General features: G+C 53.8%; 1 protein-coding gene across 1 annotated transcript; it reads right to left on the minus strand.

The window, feature by feature from the left end:
• Nucleotides 1–10576: 10576 nt before the first annotated feature.
• Nucleotides 10577–13658, minus strand: MYOD1 (myogenic differentiation 1). Its single transcript, XM_007515853.2, has 3 exons — nt 12703–13658; nt 11582–11660; nt 10577–11228 (listed from the first exon to the last, which is right to left on the minus strand). The coding sequence occupies exons 1-3, from the start codon at nt 13318–13320 to the stop codon at nt 10978–10980; spliced, it is 948 nt and encodes a 315-aa protein (XP_007515915.1). The 5' UTR covers nt 13321–13658; the 3' UTR covers nt 10577–10977.
• Between the last annotated feature and the right edge of the window lie 454 nt (nt 13659–14112).

Below are 14112 nucleotides of genomic sequence, written 5' to 3' on the forward strand. Positions count from 1 at the left end.
CTAAGGCCTCCCCAGGCTGTTGGGGAAAGTGGGCAGTGGTCTTGGGCAGGGCTGGGGAGGTGCAGCCCTATTCCAAGGGCGGTAGCACTGGGAAGGAGGCTTATTGATCTCGGGCCAGTCCAATCGAACAGCAGGCTGCCTGGACAAAGGGCGATTTAATTAAGAAGACATAAGGCTCTTCTTTACCTGTCGGCACTTGCTAACTGTGCAGACAGCTGGCCCTCTCCACTGGCCCACAGACCGTTGTGTGCCTGGGGACAGAGTGCTGAAGACATCTCTCTCCTCAGTTGGCCAGGAGACTCCCAGACCAGCTCCAGGGGAAGCTGGATGTGGTTGGGGGAGGGGGGGATGGCTTGGAGAGGGTTCAAGAGGGGCAAAGGGGGCAGAGATGGCAGAAGCAACACAACAGGAGAGATGGAGAGTGGTCGGACTAGAGCGGTTGGACTAGAGCGGTCGGACTAGGGTAGAAGCAAAGAGACAGCTGGTGTCTGGGGACCACAGGAGGCGCCTTCTTCCTCCAGAGACTGATGTATGTTGTTCCACTAAGGGAGAGCTATTTCCCCTTCAGTCTTGGAGTCATGCAGGTGTGAGAGAGCGTGTCCCTGTCACCCAGAGCAGTGTGAAGGCACGAGGACACTTGTCCCAGCACATCTCAACTGGGTTTGGACTCAGATTCTCAGGTTGTATTGTCGCAGAAAGTTCTGCCCCATAAGCACAGAGAAGTGGACACACAGAAAAGATGTCTGGCTTCTTTTCAGTCCCAAGGGTAGAAAAAAGAGAGAGAGTGGGAGTGGAGGGAGAGGTGCCAAAGCCAAGGGCCCCATCTCTTCTTCCTCCTCCCCCTGCAGGACCACATGAGGTCAGAATGTGACTTTGCTGCAGGTTTCCACCCTCCCTCACTGGTACCTGGTGCTCAGTGACTCTTCACCCAGGATGAGAGGATTTGAGAAAGACCAAGAGAGGAGCTGGGGACCCAGCATCCTAGTGTCAGAAACCATGGGAGACCCGAGCCCTTACCCAAGGCTATCTGGGGAAGGACTTACTCAGAGTCAGCACAGAGCCCCTCAGGACACCACCCTGTAGCAAATCATGATGGGAGCCTGGCATGTGCCCCAGATGGTGAGGAGAGGCGGGCGGGGGAGGGGGTAGAGAGAAGCAAAGGGCTTCTAGGAGTGGGTAGGCTGGGTGACTGACTAGGAGACTTTGTCAGGCCTGGCCCTGCTAGAAAAAGAAAGCAGACTGGGCATAAGGGGAGAGAATGACACACTCTCCAAATCCCTTATGTCTGGGAGAGCAAGGAGGTTGGGAGGGAAGCCTCCAGGGGGCAGGGGATGCCTCTCCCTTTAGGACTGTCACCTTGATTCTTGATCACACACCCCTAGCCTATACCCCTTTAGAAGAAGAGCCCCTCTATGCTAAACAGGGAGACTTAAAAAATATTTTATTCATTTGTTTGAGTAGAGGTAGAAAGAGATCAAGAGGGTGCTGGGGAGATAGAGGAGAGAGACATACACCTACAGACCTGTGAAGCTTTCCTCCCTGCAGGTGGAGGCCAGAATCTTGAACCTGGGTCCTTGTGAATTGTAACATATGCATTCAACCAGGTGTGCCCCCACCTGGCCCCACAGGGGTATTCTTGATAACACCCCCAGCCTAGACTCTCAAGAATCCCCTCTATTCTAAGGACATGAAAGTTCATTCTCTCACTTTCTTTGCAAACTGTAAAAAGTCTGGCATTTACAGAAAGTCCAGAAAATTCAAGAAGGCAGCAAAAAGGGGAAATTCCCAGGGTGAGGAGGATGAGGAGGGTGAAAAGGGGAAATTCCCAGGGGGAGGAGGGGGATGAGGAGGAGGAGGAGGACTCAATAACTGCTGACTCAGACTTAGCTTCTCATCCACAGAACCAACCACAGATCCTTAGTCTAGTGAATCACCTTTTCCACACATTCATAGCCCTGTGCCCAACCACCCTACCCCTCCTTTTTTTTTTTTTTTTTTTGCAGAGGAAAGCTTGCAGCTGAATGCTAGGGGTTATTGGATTTTGTGGCTGGTGAGGGAAGACAGTGAGTTTACTGGTGGGGCAGTATTATTCAATAACTAAGAGTAGAGTCTCTATAGAAGCAGACAGCCTGGGTTCAAATCCCAGGTCCAGTGCTGACTTGAGTTTCTTTATTGTGGGTATGAATAATAGGATGCCCAGGTCCCGCACACATCAGCTCTGGGAGCGTGCTTGTTCAGACCAGGGGAGCAGGAGTGAGGGCCCAGTAAGCTCCCTGGTGGGAATGGCTAGAGGATGAACTGTGACTAGGAGTGGACCAGGAACTGTGCTCAGGGGCAACTGATGTCATGTTTGCTCTGTAGTCCCACACCGGCACTGACAGGCCTTAGATCTGGTCCTTTGGGGGCTCTGAAACTGGCCCAAGTCCAACCCTCTAGACCTTTATCCAGCTTGTCACATCCTCTGTGCTGCTCTCCTAGGCCGTCTTATCCCTCCACGTGGGTTGGGGTGCCATCTTGTGGCCACATCTGGAAACTAACTGAAGTTGTGTGCAGACCCCTCTCTGTGGGTAGATGCAGTGGGACCCAGGGGCATCTCCTCCTCAGACCAGAATTCCTCCCTTCAGGGACTGGGGGACAGTGAACCCAGAGGGGTTGTAGTGGGGACCAGTCTGGTGGCCAGGTTGGTAGCTTAAGCACCGAACCTGGGAGCTACCCTGGGAGTGGGGTGGGTGTACAGCTGTCCTTCCTGCAAGCCCTCGGCCAGTGCTTCTCAGACCTCTCAGGCCAGCACAAGTCTAGCAAGGGTCCAAGCTGCTGGATACTCTGGGGAGTGCTTGACCAGGGTTTCTCCTGCATTACTGACTGGTGGGCCAGGTGGGTAATCCCTTGTGGGGGCTGTTAAGCAGTACTCCCGGTCTCTACCCACCAGAGGTCAGTAGAACTCCTTCCCCACTGCAGCAACCCCAAAGGTCTGGAAACACTGCAAGCCACCCCCCCTTCTCTCTCTCTCTCCCTCCCCCCTCTTCTCCACTTTTTCTTTTTTCTTTTCTTTTTTTGTTATACATGTATTTTTCCAGTTGCTGGGATTCAGTGCCTGCACTACGAATTTACCACTTGTGATAGCCATTTTTTCGTATATATATATATTAGGAAGTTGAGAGAAGAGAGATAGAGAAGGAGAAAGAGAGACCTGCAGATATGCTTCACCACTCATTAAGCACTCCCCCCCACAGGTGGGATGTGGGAGCTCCAACCAGTATCCTTGTGTGGGTCCTTGTGCTTAGTACTATGTGTGCTTAACCGAGTGCATCCCTACTTGGCCCCCACTCTCTCCAATTTTTCTTTATTTCAGACTTCCCCTCTCTGGGCTTCTGTTCCTCATATGTGTAAAGAGAACACTTTTTTTTTTCCTTCTACCAGAGCACTGCTCAGCTCTGGCTTCTGGTGGTGTGGGGGGCGGTTGAGCCTGGGTCTCTGGAGCCTCTAGCATGAGAGTCTCTTTGCATAACCATTATGCTATCTGCCCCCTGCCCTGAGAGTGATACTTTATGATGATTATATGAGATGGCGTCTCTTATCCGCCTGCCTTAGACTGCCTGTCCACCTCCTCCTGACCAAGCCTTACGCCATGTCTTTTCCCTCACCTCCTGCCAGGGTGTGACCCAGGGGACAGTGTCATCCTCCCTAGGCTTGACTGTTGGGAAAATGGGGCCTTGACGTCTCTCATTGGTGGCTATGGGAATGGGGTTGGGAGGTGAGAAATGACAATGACAGTGGGGAGGAGCGCAAAGGGTGGGGGGCAGGGGTGTGTTGTGTGGGAGAAAGGACAGGCACAGGTGCTCACACAGGGTGACTGGGCAAGTGGCACCACGTTTTCTAGAAGCAGCTGGAGACGTGTGGCTATTCCAAGAGGTCTGTTTGTTTGTTTGTTTCTCCTCTAAGGACCCTTCAGCAAGAGCTCTCTGGCTTCTCTGTGTGATTCAGCCTGTAACTACGAGCCTGTGGCTGGGTCCAGGTTCTGTGAGGCCAGAAACTTAGCTATTTGGGGATCGCTCTTTTTCTGAGAGAGAGAGAGAGAGGTGGAGAGGCAGAGAGAGTGAAAGAGACCGCAACATCGAAGCTCTCCTTCAATGCAGTGGGGACCAGATTCACACCTGGACCTTGCACATGACAGGCAACACACACACTATGTGAACTGTTTTACTGTCCTCACTTCTTTTACATTGAGTGAAAGAGTGAACATTTATTTAGACTTAGCAAAGTAATTAGGATTGAATGTGTGTGTTTGAAAAAAAAAAAAAAAAAAACAACCAACAATACTATCAATTTTCAAAAAGACCAGACAAAATGTAGTTTTTTTTTATTAACTGAAACACCTGCACAGTATATTAAAATAAATCATAACAACTTGGAAGCATTTATAATGCTGACAAGAACAATTCCATCTTTTCAGAATAACGCTCAGTTAGCACTATTATAAAATAGCATTTATATCATAAAAGCTGCATCAAACACGGATGAGAATGAAAGAAAAATCATCGCCTTCATTTTCTTTTTCCTAGGCATCAAGAAGAGCCCATGGTGACTTGCCACGCCAGTCAGTTTGTAGTTGCATACTGGGCCAGGCGAGATTCACGGCTACGGGAATGACCACCCAGGAAGAGATTGCACTCCTTAAAGACGTAGTCGCCAAATGTGAGATACTGAGAATAGCCTAGAGAACCAGGACTCACTCTCCAACTTCAAAACATACTACAGAGTCCAGGGACCAAGACTATGTGCTACTGTCAGCAGGACAGACATACAGATCAATGAAATCAAGTTGAGAGTTTAGAAATGAACCTGTCCACTTGTGGCCACTTAATTTGACGAGAATTCCAAGACGATTCAGTGGGGGACAAAGAATCATCTTTTCAGTATACAAAAAGTTAGTGAGATCATCCCACATTCAACCTTCTTCTTCTGGCGTATTTCCGTATACTGGAATACTACTCAGCTGTGTAGAGGAGTGGAGTGCTAGGAAACGCTACATGATGTATGAAGCTTCAAAGCATACTAGAGAATAGAAGGCATACACAAAAGCCTGATAATGTATGGTTTTCTTAATTCCTATGAGAAGTCCAACAGCAGCACCACCAGAGCTTAGCAGTACAAAATAAAAAACAAATCTTTAAAAATTGTTTTGAGATTAGTGGTGATGGTTGCCTGATCCCAGTATACAGTATACAGAGCAAGTTGCTTTAAAAAGAAGTAATAATCGGGATGGGGAGAGAGCATCATGGCTCTGCACAAGACTTTCATTCCTGAGGCTCTGAGGTCCTAGGTTCAAGCCTCAGTACCACCACAAGCCAGAGCTGAGCAGTGTTCTGGTCTCTCTCTATCTCATTCAAATAAATAATCCTAATGAAATAAGTAAAAAGACAAATTTTACGATATGTGAATTATATCTCAATGAAAACTCAGGGAAAGTTTTAAAATGGTTTTTCTTTTTCTTTTTTTAAATTTATTATTATCTATTTATTGGATAGAGACAGCCAGAAATCAAGAGGGAGGGGATGATAGAGAGGGAGAGAGACAGAGAGACACCTGCAGCTCTGCTTCACCACTGGCAAAGTTTTCCCCCCTGCAGGTGGGGACCGGGGGCTTGAATCTTGGTCCCTGCCATTATAATACATGCGCTCAACCAGGTGTGCCACCACCTGGGCCCCTAAAATGGTTTTTATTAAGTAAGTTAAAGGTTATAAATAATTTGCCTTTGCTGTGAAAAAAAAAAGTAAGTTTGGTTCCACAATCTTTTATCTGTAAAAGACAAGTTCCATTGTCATTTTTCTTTCTCCAAAATGCGATAGGTGAATTACTGAAGAACTGGACCACAGCCTTTAAATTCTCAAACCCAGAGAGAGCCCAGGTCAGGATGGCTTAAGTCACACTGCTAAGTTCTCAGAGAAGCTCCGGGGCACAACCAGACTCAGGTCCCAGGAATGGGGCAGTGGTGAACATCTGGACTTAGTCCTCAGAAGTGAGAACCACTGCTGACTATGGTCAGGAAGCCTTCCAGGGCCTACGAATGAATCGGAGTTGCTCCCTTCAATGGTGCTCAGCTGTAGAGAGAAAACTCCCATGTCGCTTTCTAGTTCAAACCACTTTGTCTTTCTCTTCCTCTTTGTCCCTTCCTCTGTCTTTGTCCTCTTCCTTTCTCTTGCCTTTTTCAGTCTTCGACATTCCTTTCAACCTTCCTCAGTCTGCATATTCTTTGACTGCCTCTCCACGTGGCAATGGTTTTACGTATTTTTTTTTTGCCTCCAGGGTTATTGCTGGGGCTTGGTGCCAGCACTATGATCCATGGCTCCTGGCAGCCATTCTTTTTTTCCACTTTATTGGCTAGGTCAAAGAGAAACTGAGAGGGGAGGGAGAGACAGAGAGGGAGAGAGACAGAGAGATACTTGCAGATCTGCTTAACCACCTGTGAAGCATTTCCCCTACAGGTGGGGATCTGGGGCTCAAACCGTGATCCTTGTGAGGGCCCCCCACCTGGCCCCCATAGTACCACTTTCTTTACTGATGACAGAAAGCTGGCTAATGCAATCTCTGCTTACAGGGTCCTTGTTGAATGTTTTCTACAGGTTATTGACCAGAACATGGCTCAGGACCTCCAGGCTCTTTGGCCTTTGGCCCAACTTAACCTTGGAGGGTCTCGGGTTTCAGAAAAGCAGGGTTTGCTTTCATGGATCTGTGTTTCCTCAGCTTGGGGCATCCTCCTCTGACTGTTTTCCTTACCAGCTCCTTCAAAATTCATACGGGGGGGGGGGGAGTTTACCTGCATGGCCACACTCCCCCCGCCATAGCACTTAATTTGCTGTGATATTCACTGATTGCTAAAAGGTCCAGTCTTCCCACAGGCCTGGGCGATCCCCCAGGGGAGGAAGGGAATGCGGGCCTCTGTTTTCACCCAGCAGAGGACCTGGCATCTGCTGAATGAACAAATTACTGGACGAGTCCCGGGAGTGAGTGAGTGTGTGTGTGTGTGTGTGTGTGTGTGTGTGTGTGTGTGTGTGTGGTGTCTGTGGCTTGTGAAGCACCCCAAGGCTCATCTAGGGAGAGCCAGGAGAAGAGCCCAGGGTGCTAGCAGCTGCAGCTCTGGGCCTGCAGCTCCAGGGGGATCCTGCAGGAGGCAGAGGCTCAGATAAATAAGCAGCCCTTCCTCTGGCCTCACTTCTAGCCTGGACACCCAGGGCAAAGCCCTTGGAAGTGGGAAGGGGACTCAGCAACCAACCTCTGTGCAGTGGAATGTGGGGGCACTTAGGTCCTGATGGCCAAGTTTTGGGGGGCTGGGGTCGAGGCACTATATAAATGAGAAGAATTTTTGCCCAGTCATCCTTCTGGGGGGCTGTGTACCCAGGGGAGAGGAGAGAGGCAGGGGGTGGCGGGGGTGGGGGGAGTAAGGGGTGGGGAGGGGATGTCTCTTCCCTGAAGGTGGAAGCTGTCCCCACCACCCTGAATAAATCAGTGACTCCTCTGCGCTCAGAGTGGTTTTTTAAAAAATGATTTTTAAATTATCTTTATTTATTGGATAGAGATAGCCAGAAATGAAGAGGGGAGGGGGAGATAGAGAGAGAGGGAGAGAGAAAAAGAGACACCTACAGCCCTGCTTCACCACTTGCAAAGCGGAGACCAGGAGGGCTCGAACCCAAGTCCTTGGCACGCCGTAATGTGCACTCGACCTGGTGCGCCACCACCTGACCCCCTCTCAGAGTGTTTATAGTTGTTTGGGGGAGCTGGGAGGCCTCCTGTGCATTCAGCCACCCCCCTTCCACTTTTCATTCAGATGGTGAGAGAGACTTGGCACAACACCTCCCATGGTGTCAGGGCTTGAAGCACAAGGCCTGTGCCCACCTGACAAGACAAGGCAGCTCTCCACAGTGGTGCCACCTGTGGTGATATGGTTTACACAGCCCTTCCCCTCTCCTCACGGGGCTGGGCTGCTGTCTTTCCATAGGCCTGAGCACTCATGTGTGCTGGGTGAGGAGCTGGGGAGAGAGAGGCCTTGTATGGCATCTCTTTGTGGTCAGTCCTGTCAGTGATAGCCTGGTGGTTACACAGCTTACAGTAACCCTCACACTCGTTTATTTTTCCCTCTCGATGCTGAGCCCACTGTCACCTCCTCTGTGTCCAGGAAGGTCCCAAGTGGCACCTCTGCAGCCGTCCTTCCGGATGCCACCCACCCCTGGCTTGGCACTATGTGTGGAGGAATATGACTCTCAGCCTTGTCTGCACTTCCCAGTCAACTGGTGGAGCTCTTGGAGAATGCCAGTACAGGGGCTGGGCAGTGGCACACTCTGCTAAGTACACACAGTACTAAGCACAATGGCACATGCAAGGATGCAAGGACCTGTGTTTGAGCCTCTGTTCCCCACCTGCAGCAGGACTCTTCACAAGTGGTGAAGCAGGTCTTCAGGTGTCTACCTTTCTCTCTCCCTCTCTATCTCCTTCTCCCCTCTCAATTTCTCTCTGTTGGCTGTGGGGACAAAGGAACCCTCCTGCACTGCTGGTGGGAATGTAAATTGGTCCAGCCTCTGTGGAGAACAGTCTGGAGAACTCTCAGAAGGCTAGAAATGGACTTACCCTATGACCCTGCAATTCCTCTCCTGGGGATATATCCTAAGGAACCCAACACACCCATCCAAAAAGATCTGTGTATACCTGTGTTCACAGCAGCACAATTTTAATAGCCAAAACCTGGAAGCAACCTAGGTGTCCAACAACAGATGAGTGGCTGAGAAAGTTGTGGTCTATATACACAATAGAATACTACTCAGCTATTAAAAATGGTGAATTCGCCTTCTTTACCTCATCTTGGATGGAGCTTGAAGAAATCATGTGAAATGAGATCAGCCAGAAAGAGAAGGAGGAGTAGGGATGGTCTCACTCGTGGACAGAAGTTGAAAAACAAAACCAAAAGGGAAAACACTAAGCAGAACTTGGACTGGAATTGGTGTATTGCACCAAAGTAAAAGACTTTGGATTGGGGTGGGGGAGAGCTGAGGTCCTGGACCATGATGGCAGAGGAGGGCCTAGCGGGAACTGTTGTGCGTGTACACACTATTGTGTTTTGTTGTCAACTGTAAACCATTAATCCCCCAATAAAGAATTTTTTTAAAAGCCTGCCTTGTCCAATAAAATGTAAACCATGGATTCCAGGAGCAGTGAATTAGTAGTCCAGGCACCAAGCTTCAGTGATAACCCTGAAGGCAATAAATACATACAGAAATAAATAAGCAATAAATAAAATGCCAGTACCCAGTGCTAACCACCAGGTATGTTCCAGACACACTTTATTTTATTGCTGAGCACTTTGTTGCATTTTGAAAACACTGCATTTTGGGGACCAAGTGGTGGCACACCTGGTTAAGCTCACACATTACCTATTATACATCACAGTGCTCAAGGACCCAGGTTCAAGCCTCTGGTCCCCACCTGCAGGGGAAAAGCTTCACGAGTGGTGAAGCAAAGCTGCAGGTGTCTCTCTGTCTCTTTCCCTCTCCATCTCCCTTTCTCAATTTCTCTGTATCTAGTTATAAATAATTTTTTTTAAAAAAGAAAGAAAACACTGCGTATTAAAATGAAGGTTTGTGGCACCCAGGAAGCACACATGTCTGGTGGAGTTTTCTGCCTCACATGTGCTGTTTGGTGCCTCTGGACGTTGTTTCTATTGTTATTATTATTTATTTATTTTCCCTTTTGTTGCCTTAGTTGTTTTTTATTGTTGTTGTAGTTATTATTGTTGTTACTGATGTCGTTGTGGGATAGGACAGAGAGAAATGGAGAGAGGAGGGGAAGACAGAGAGGAGGAGAGAAAGATAGACACCTGCAGACCTGCTTCACTGCCTGTGAAGCAACGCCCCTGCAGGTGGGGAACCGGGGGCTCAAACCAGGATCCTTATGCCGGTCCTTGTGCTTTGCTCCACGTGCGCTTAACCCGCTGCGCTACCTTCTGACTCCCTGTACTTAGTGTCTAAGCTCCAACACTGCTGTGCCCTCAGCTGAGGACAGCATGACGTAAACTCACCTTAAGGTGCACAGCACGGCTTCACTATCCCCTGGATTCACTTTGTCGCCTTGGGAGCTCAGGAGCCACCCCGCCACCCCGCCACCTTCCCCACCCCCCACCAGTGTCTACGCAGCATGGCTGCATATTACATCAGCATCGTTGGGTGCTGGGGCCAGACTTGGGTCTCAGTCTCCACGGATCATTCTGATATGCACCCTGGCACTACAACCATTCGGCAACTGGTTCTGTGTGAGGTCACCAACCCCTTCACTGGACGCCATGGAGAGCCCGGTCGGTCAGCACCCACCACCAGGACTCTGCCACCATCACCTTGCACTCGCCTGTGGCCTGCAGGGGTCGCTGCGGGACAGCTCGGGAATTCTCCAGGTCAAAACCCAGGCTCCCAACCCAGGGGAAGAAAACACCCACCTCAGGATAAATTAGCGTCTTTATTTCCAACTCCCCAGCGAGCGCCTGCAGCTCGCCGCCCACCCGCCCACCCTATATAAACTTACAAAGTCCCTGCCGCACCGCACACCATGCCTCAGAGATAAATACAGCCCTAGGGGCTCTTGCTCTGGCCAAGCAACTCTTATTTACAGCAATAGATTACAAAAAGTATATAAAAAAATGGTCCTGAACCGGGGGGTGGGGTGGGAGGGTCACACCCTAGACTGAGTGAAGGCACCAAGGGTCCTGAGTGAGGGGCCACGGCCCGGGGGAGTGACCAAGGCGTCCAAGGCGGAGCTTGGGTCTGCAGTGAGGGGAAGGGGGTGTCCCACCCTCTGGCAACCTGAGTTCTCCAGTGCCTCCCCTCCTCCACCTCCCGCAGTGTCGCTTTAAAAGCACGCTTGGGGAAGGGGGTTGGCATCTTCTGGGAGCCAGGGACTGATCCTAAGGGCCCATCCTTGGGGCTGCTGCCCGCCTCCTTAGAGCACCTGGTAGGTGGGGTTGGGGTTCTCGCCCGCTGGGCACTGCGAGGCGGCGCCTGGGGAGGCGGTGGCGGCGAGGCTGTCGCCCTGGTTCCGCGAGGTCCCTTCCTGCGGCCCGGGAGACAGTGACTCCGGTGGAGGGTCCAGCTGCGGTGTGGCCGCGACGGGGCTCTCGGTGGAGATGCGCTGCACGATGCTAGACAGGCAGTCCAGACTGGACACCACCGCGCCCTTCCCAGGCCTGGGCTCTGCGCAGGGGAGGGGAGTCAATGAGCGGGGTGGGGGTGGGGTGGAGCGGAGTCGCTGCCCTCTCTCTCCCTCGGGGCGCCCCAGTGCATTGGGGGGTGTGTGTGGAAAAGATACCGAGAAAATACTTGCCAGCTCCGGGGATGATCCAACCCACGAGAGTGCGGGGTGAAGAAAGAGGGTCTCTGCGCTTGGTGGGTCAGCCCCCCATTTCTCAGGATGTGTATGTGTGTGGGGGGGAGAGGGTCTGCCTCTGCGGTTGGTGGTCACCCCCCATCTCTCAGGATGTGTATGTGGGGGGGCGAGATAAAGGCAAGTTCAGAGGGCAACTTGGGAAGGGGGCGCAGATACGCACCGCTGGGCGCGTCGCTGTAGTAGGCGCCATCGTAGCGGTTCCGCCGGCGCGCACCGCTCAGGGGTCCGCTGTAGTCGGTCTGCAAAGAGGGCGACAGCCAGGCGGGGGGTTGGGGGGGTCGCAGGACCGAAGAATTACTCCCCAAGTCCCCGCTGTGAGCCTCTAACTGCCCCGGCCCCCGACTGGGGAAAGGGCTGGGTAGGTGACGGGGGCGGGAGGCGCAACATTTTGGATAGGGGCTGCGGGTGGGGGGAAGCAGGTCTCCCCTTGGGTGCCCGGAACGGGTCGGATGGACCTGGAACACTCCCCCTCCCCCCACTGATCCACCCCGGAAACTAATACCTCGGCCCGGGACGGGGAAATGGGTGCGTTAGGAGATGTCTTTAAGAGCGCACACATTTTGGATAGGGGCTCAGGGCGGGGGTGGGGGGGAGCAGGTCTCCCCTTGGGAGCCCGGAACTGGTCAGTTCGAACCTGGAACACGCCCCCCACACACACACATCCCTGCTACAACTGCCCGGGACCGGGAACAGGGGTGTGTAGGAGGTGTCTCTGAAGGCGCACACAGTTTGGAAATGGGGCTAGATTGGGGAGAGGGTACATGTCTCCCTTTGGTCGCCGGGAAGAAGTCAGATCAAACCCCCCTCCCTCCACTAAACCATCCCAGTGACAATTGCCCAGGCCCCGGAAGTGGGGAGAGGGGTGGGTAGGAGGTATCTCCGAGGGCGCAGTTTGGAAACCAACATCAGCGGGAGGGAAGCAGGTCTCCCCTTGGGTGTCCGAAACGGGTCGAATCGAACCGGGAACACGACCCCCCACACCCCTGATCTACCTGGGTGACAACTGCCCTTGCCCCGGACGGGGGAGGGGTGGGTAGGAAGTGTCTCTGAGGGTGCGCCATTTTGGAAATGGGGCTAGTTGGGGGATGGAGCCTGTCTCCCTTTGCGCGCCCAGAATGGGTCGGATAGAACCTGGAACAAGACCCCTTCCCCACACTGAGCCATCCCGGTGACAACTGCCCTGGACGGGGGCCTCAGTCCCTGCAAGGCCGCTGCCCCTTCCCCCAGCTCCCCAGGCCCGAGGGCGAGCCTCCCTCCCCTCCAGCCCGGGCCTCGGCTCACCATGCCGTCGGAGCAGCTGGAGCGCGGGCTGGACGCGTCGGAGTCGCCGCTGTCGTGCTCGGGGGCCGGGCCGGGTGGCAGCGGGCCGGGCGCGAAGAAGGCGGCGGCAGCGGCGGGGGCCGCGGCGTCCGGGCCCCGCAGCAGCGCCTGCAGGCCCTCGATGTAGCGGATGGCGTTGCGCAGGATCTCCACCTTGGGCAGGCGCTGGTTCGGGTTGCTGGACGTGCAGCGCTTGAGCGCCTCGAAAGCCTCGTTGACTTTGCTGAGGCGGCGGCGCTCGCGCATGGTGGCGGCCCGGCGGCGGTCTGCGCTGCTGGTCTTGCGCTTGCAGGCCTTGCACGCCCACAGCAGACAGCGGCCCGCCTGGTGGTGCCCGCTGGGGGCGCGCACGTGCTCGTCCTCGCGCGCGCCCGGCCCGGGGTGCAGGGCGGCGGGGAAGTGTGGGTGCAGCGCGTCCACGTGCACCAGGCGCGGGTCCAGGTCTTCGAAGAAGCGCAGGTCCGGGGAGTCGAAACACGGGTCGTCGTAGAAGTCGTCGTCGGCTGCGGCAAAGTTGCAGAGGGCGCCGTCCGGGGCCGCCAGGTCCACGTCGCGGAGCGGGGGCGACCACAGCTCCATGTCTGGGCGCGCGGGTTTGGCGGGGGGGAGCCCCGAGACTCGTGCAGGATGCCGGGGGCAGAGATGGACGCCCGAGGGTCCCGTTACCCTGTCTGGGTAGGACAGGCGGCAGGCAGAGCGGTGGCGGCCGGTTCCTGGGGCTTCTGCACCCCTAGCCGCTCGCGGGGCGCGGGAGCCTATTTATCCAGTCGGAGCGTCAGTCCCCCTCGCATCGCCACCCCTAGGCTAGCGGCTGGGGGCGGGGGCGCCCGAGGCCAATAGGAGCAGAGAGGGGAGGAGTTTTGGGATCCCCAGGGTGGCCGCAGGGGCGCGGGCCTGGCCACCCCCCACCCCCACCGGGTACACTGGCGCGCCCAAGCCCCTCCCTAGGCAGGGGCGAAGTTGCCTGGCGGCAGAGTCGCGGCTGCACTGGGCTCCTGGGCGCGCAGTCTGCGGACTTCTCCAGCGGGCTCACCTCGGAGCTGACCTTGGGCCCCCTTCTGCCTCCTAAAATGTGGGGGGACCCAGGAGCGGGGTAGAAGCAGAAATCTGAGTTTCGCACACACACGCGCGAACACACACACCCACACGCGCGCGCGCGCGGGACGGGGGTAGAGACAGGACTGGCAGAGCGAGTCAGAGTGCAGAAAGTTGGAGAGCTGAAAACTTCAGAGCAAGAACCTGACACAGATAGCGTGGCGGCCGGGCCACTCAGCTATTTCCTGTGCCGAGAATTACTCAGAGGGGCTCATCTTCCCTGGACACTGATATATCCGGACGCCTAAAGGGATCTGGAATCGTTCCTAACGCTTC

This window comes from Erinaceus europaeus, chromosome 17 (assembly GCF_950295315.1).
Source record: "Erinaceus europaeus chromosome 17, mEriEur2.1, whole genome shotgun sequence".
In the NCBI taxonomy this organism is placed as follows: domain Eukaryota; kingdom Metazoa; phylum Chordata; class Mammalia; order Eulipotyphla; family Erinaceidae; genus Erinaceus; species Erinaceus europaeus.

Bases quoted from the DNA above. Each gene is read 5' to 3' on its own strand.
- MYOD1 (XM_007515853.2), bottom strand. From the start codon at position 13,320: ATGGAGCTGTGGTCGCCCCCGCTCCGCGACGTGGACCTGGCGGCCCCG. The intron at 11,661-12,702 runs GTGAGCCGAGGC...CCCTCTTTGCAG, and splicing joins CCAGCTGCTCCGACGGCATG to ACCGACTACAGCGGACCCCT. The intron at 11,229-11,581 runs GTGCGTATCTGC...TCCCCTGCGCAG, and splicing joins CTACAGCGACGCGCCCAGCG to AGCCCAGGCCTGGGAAGGGC.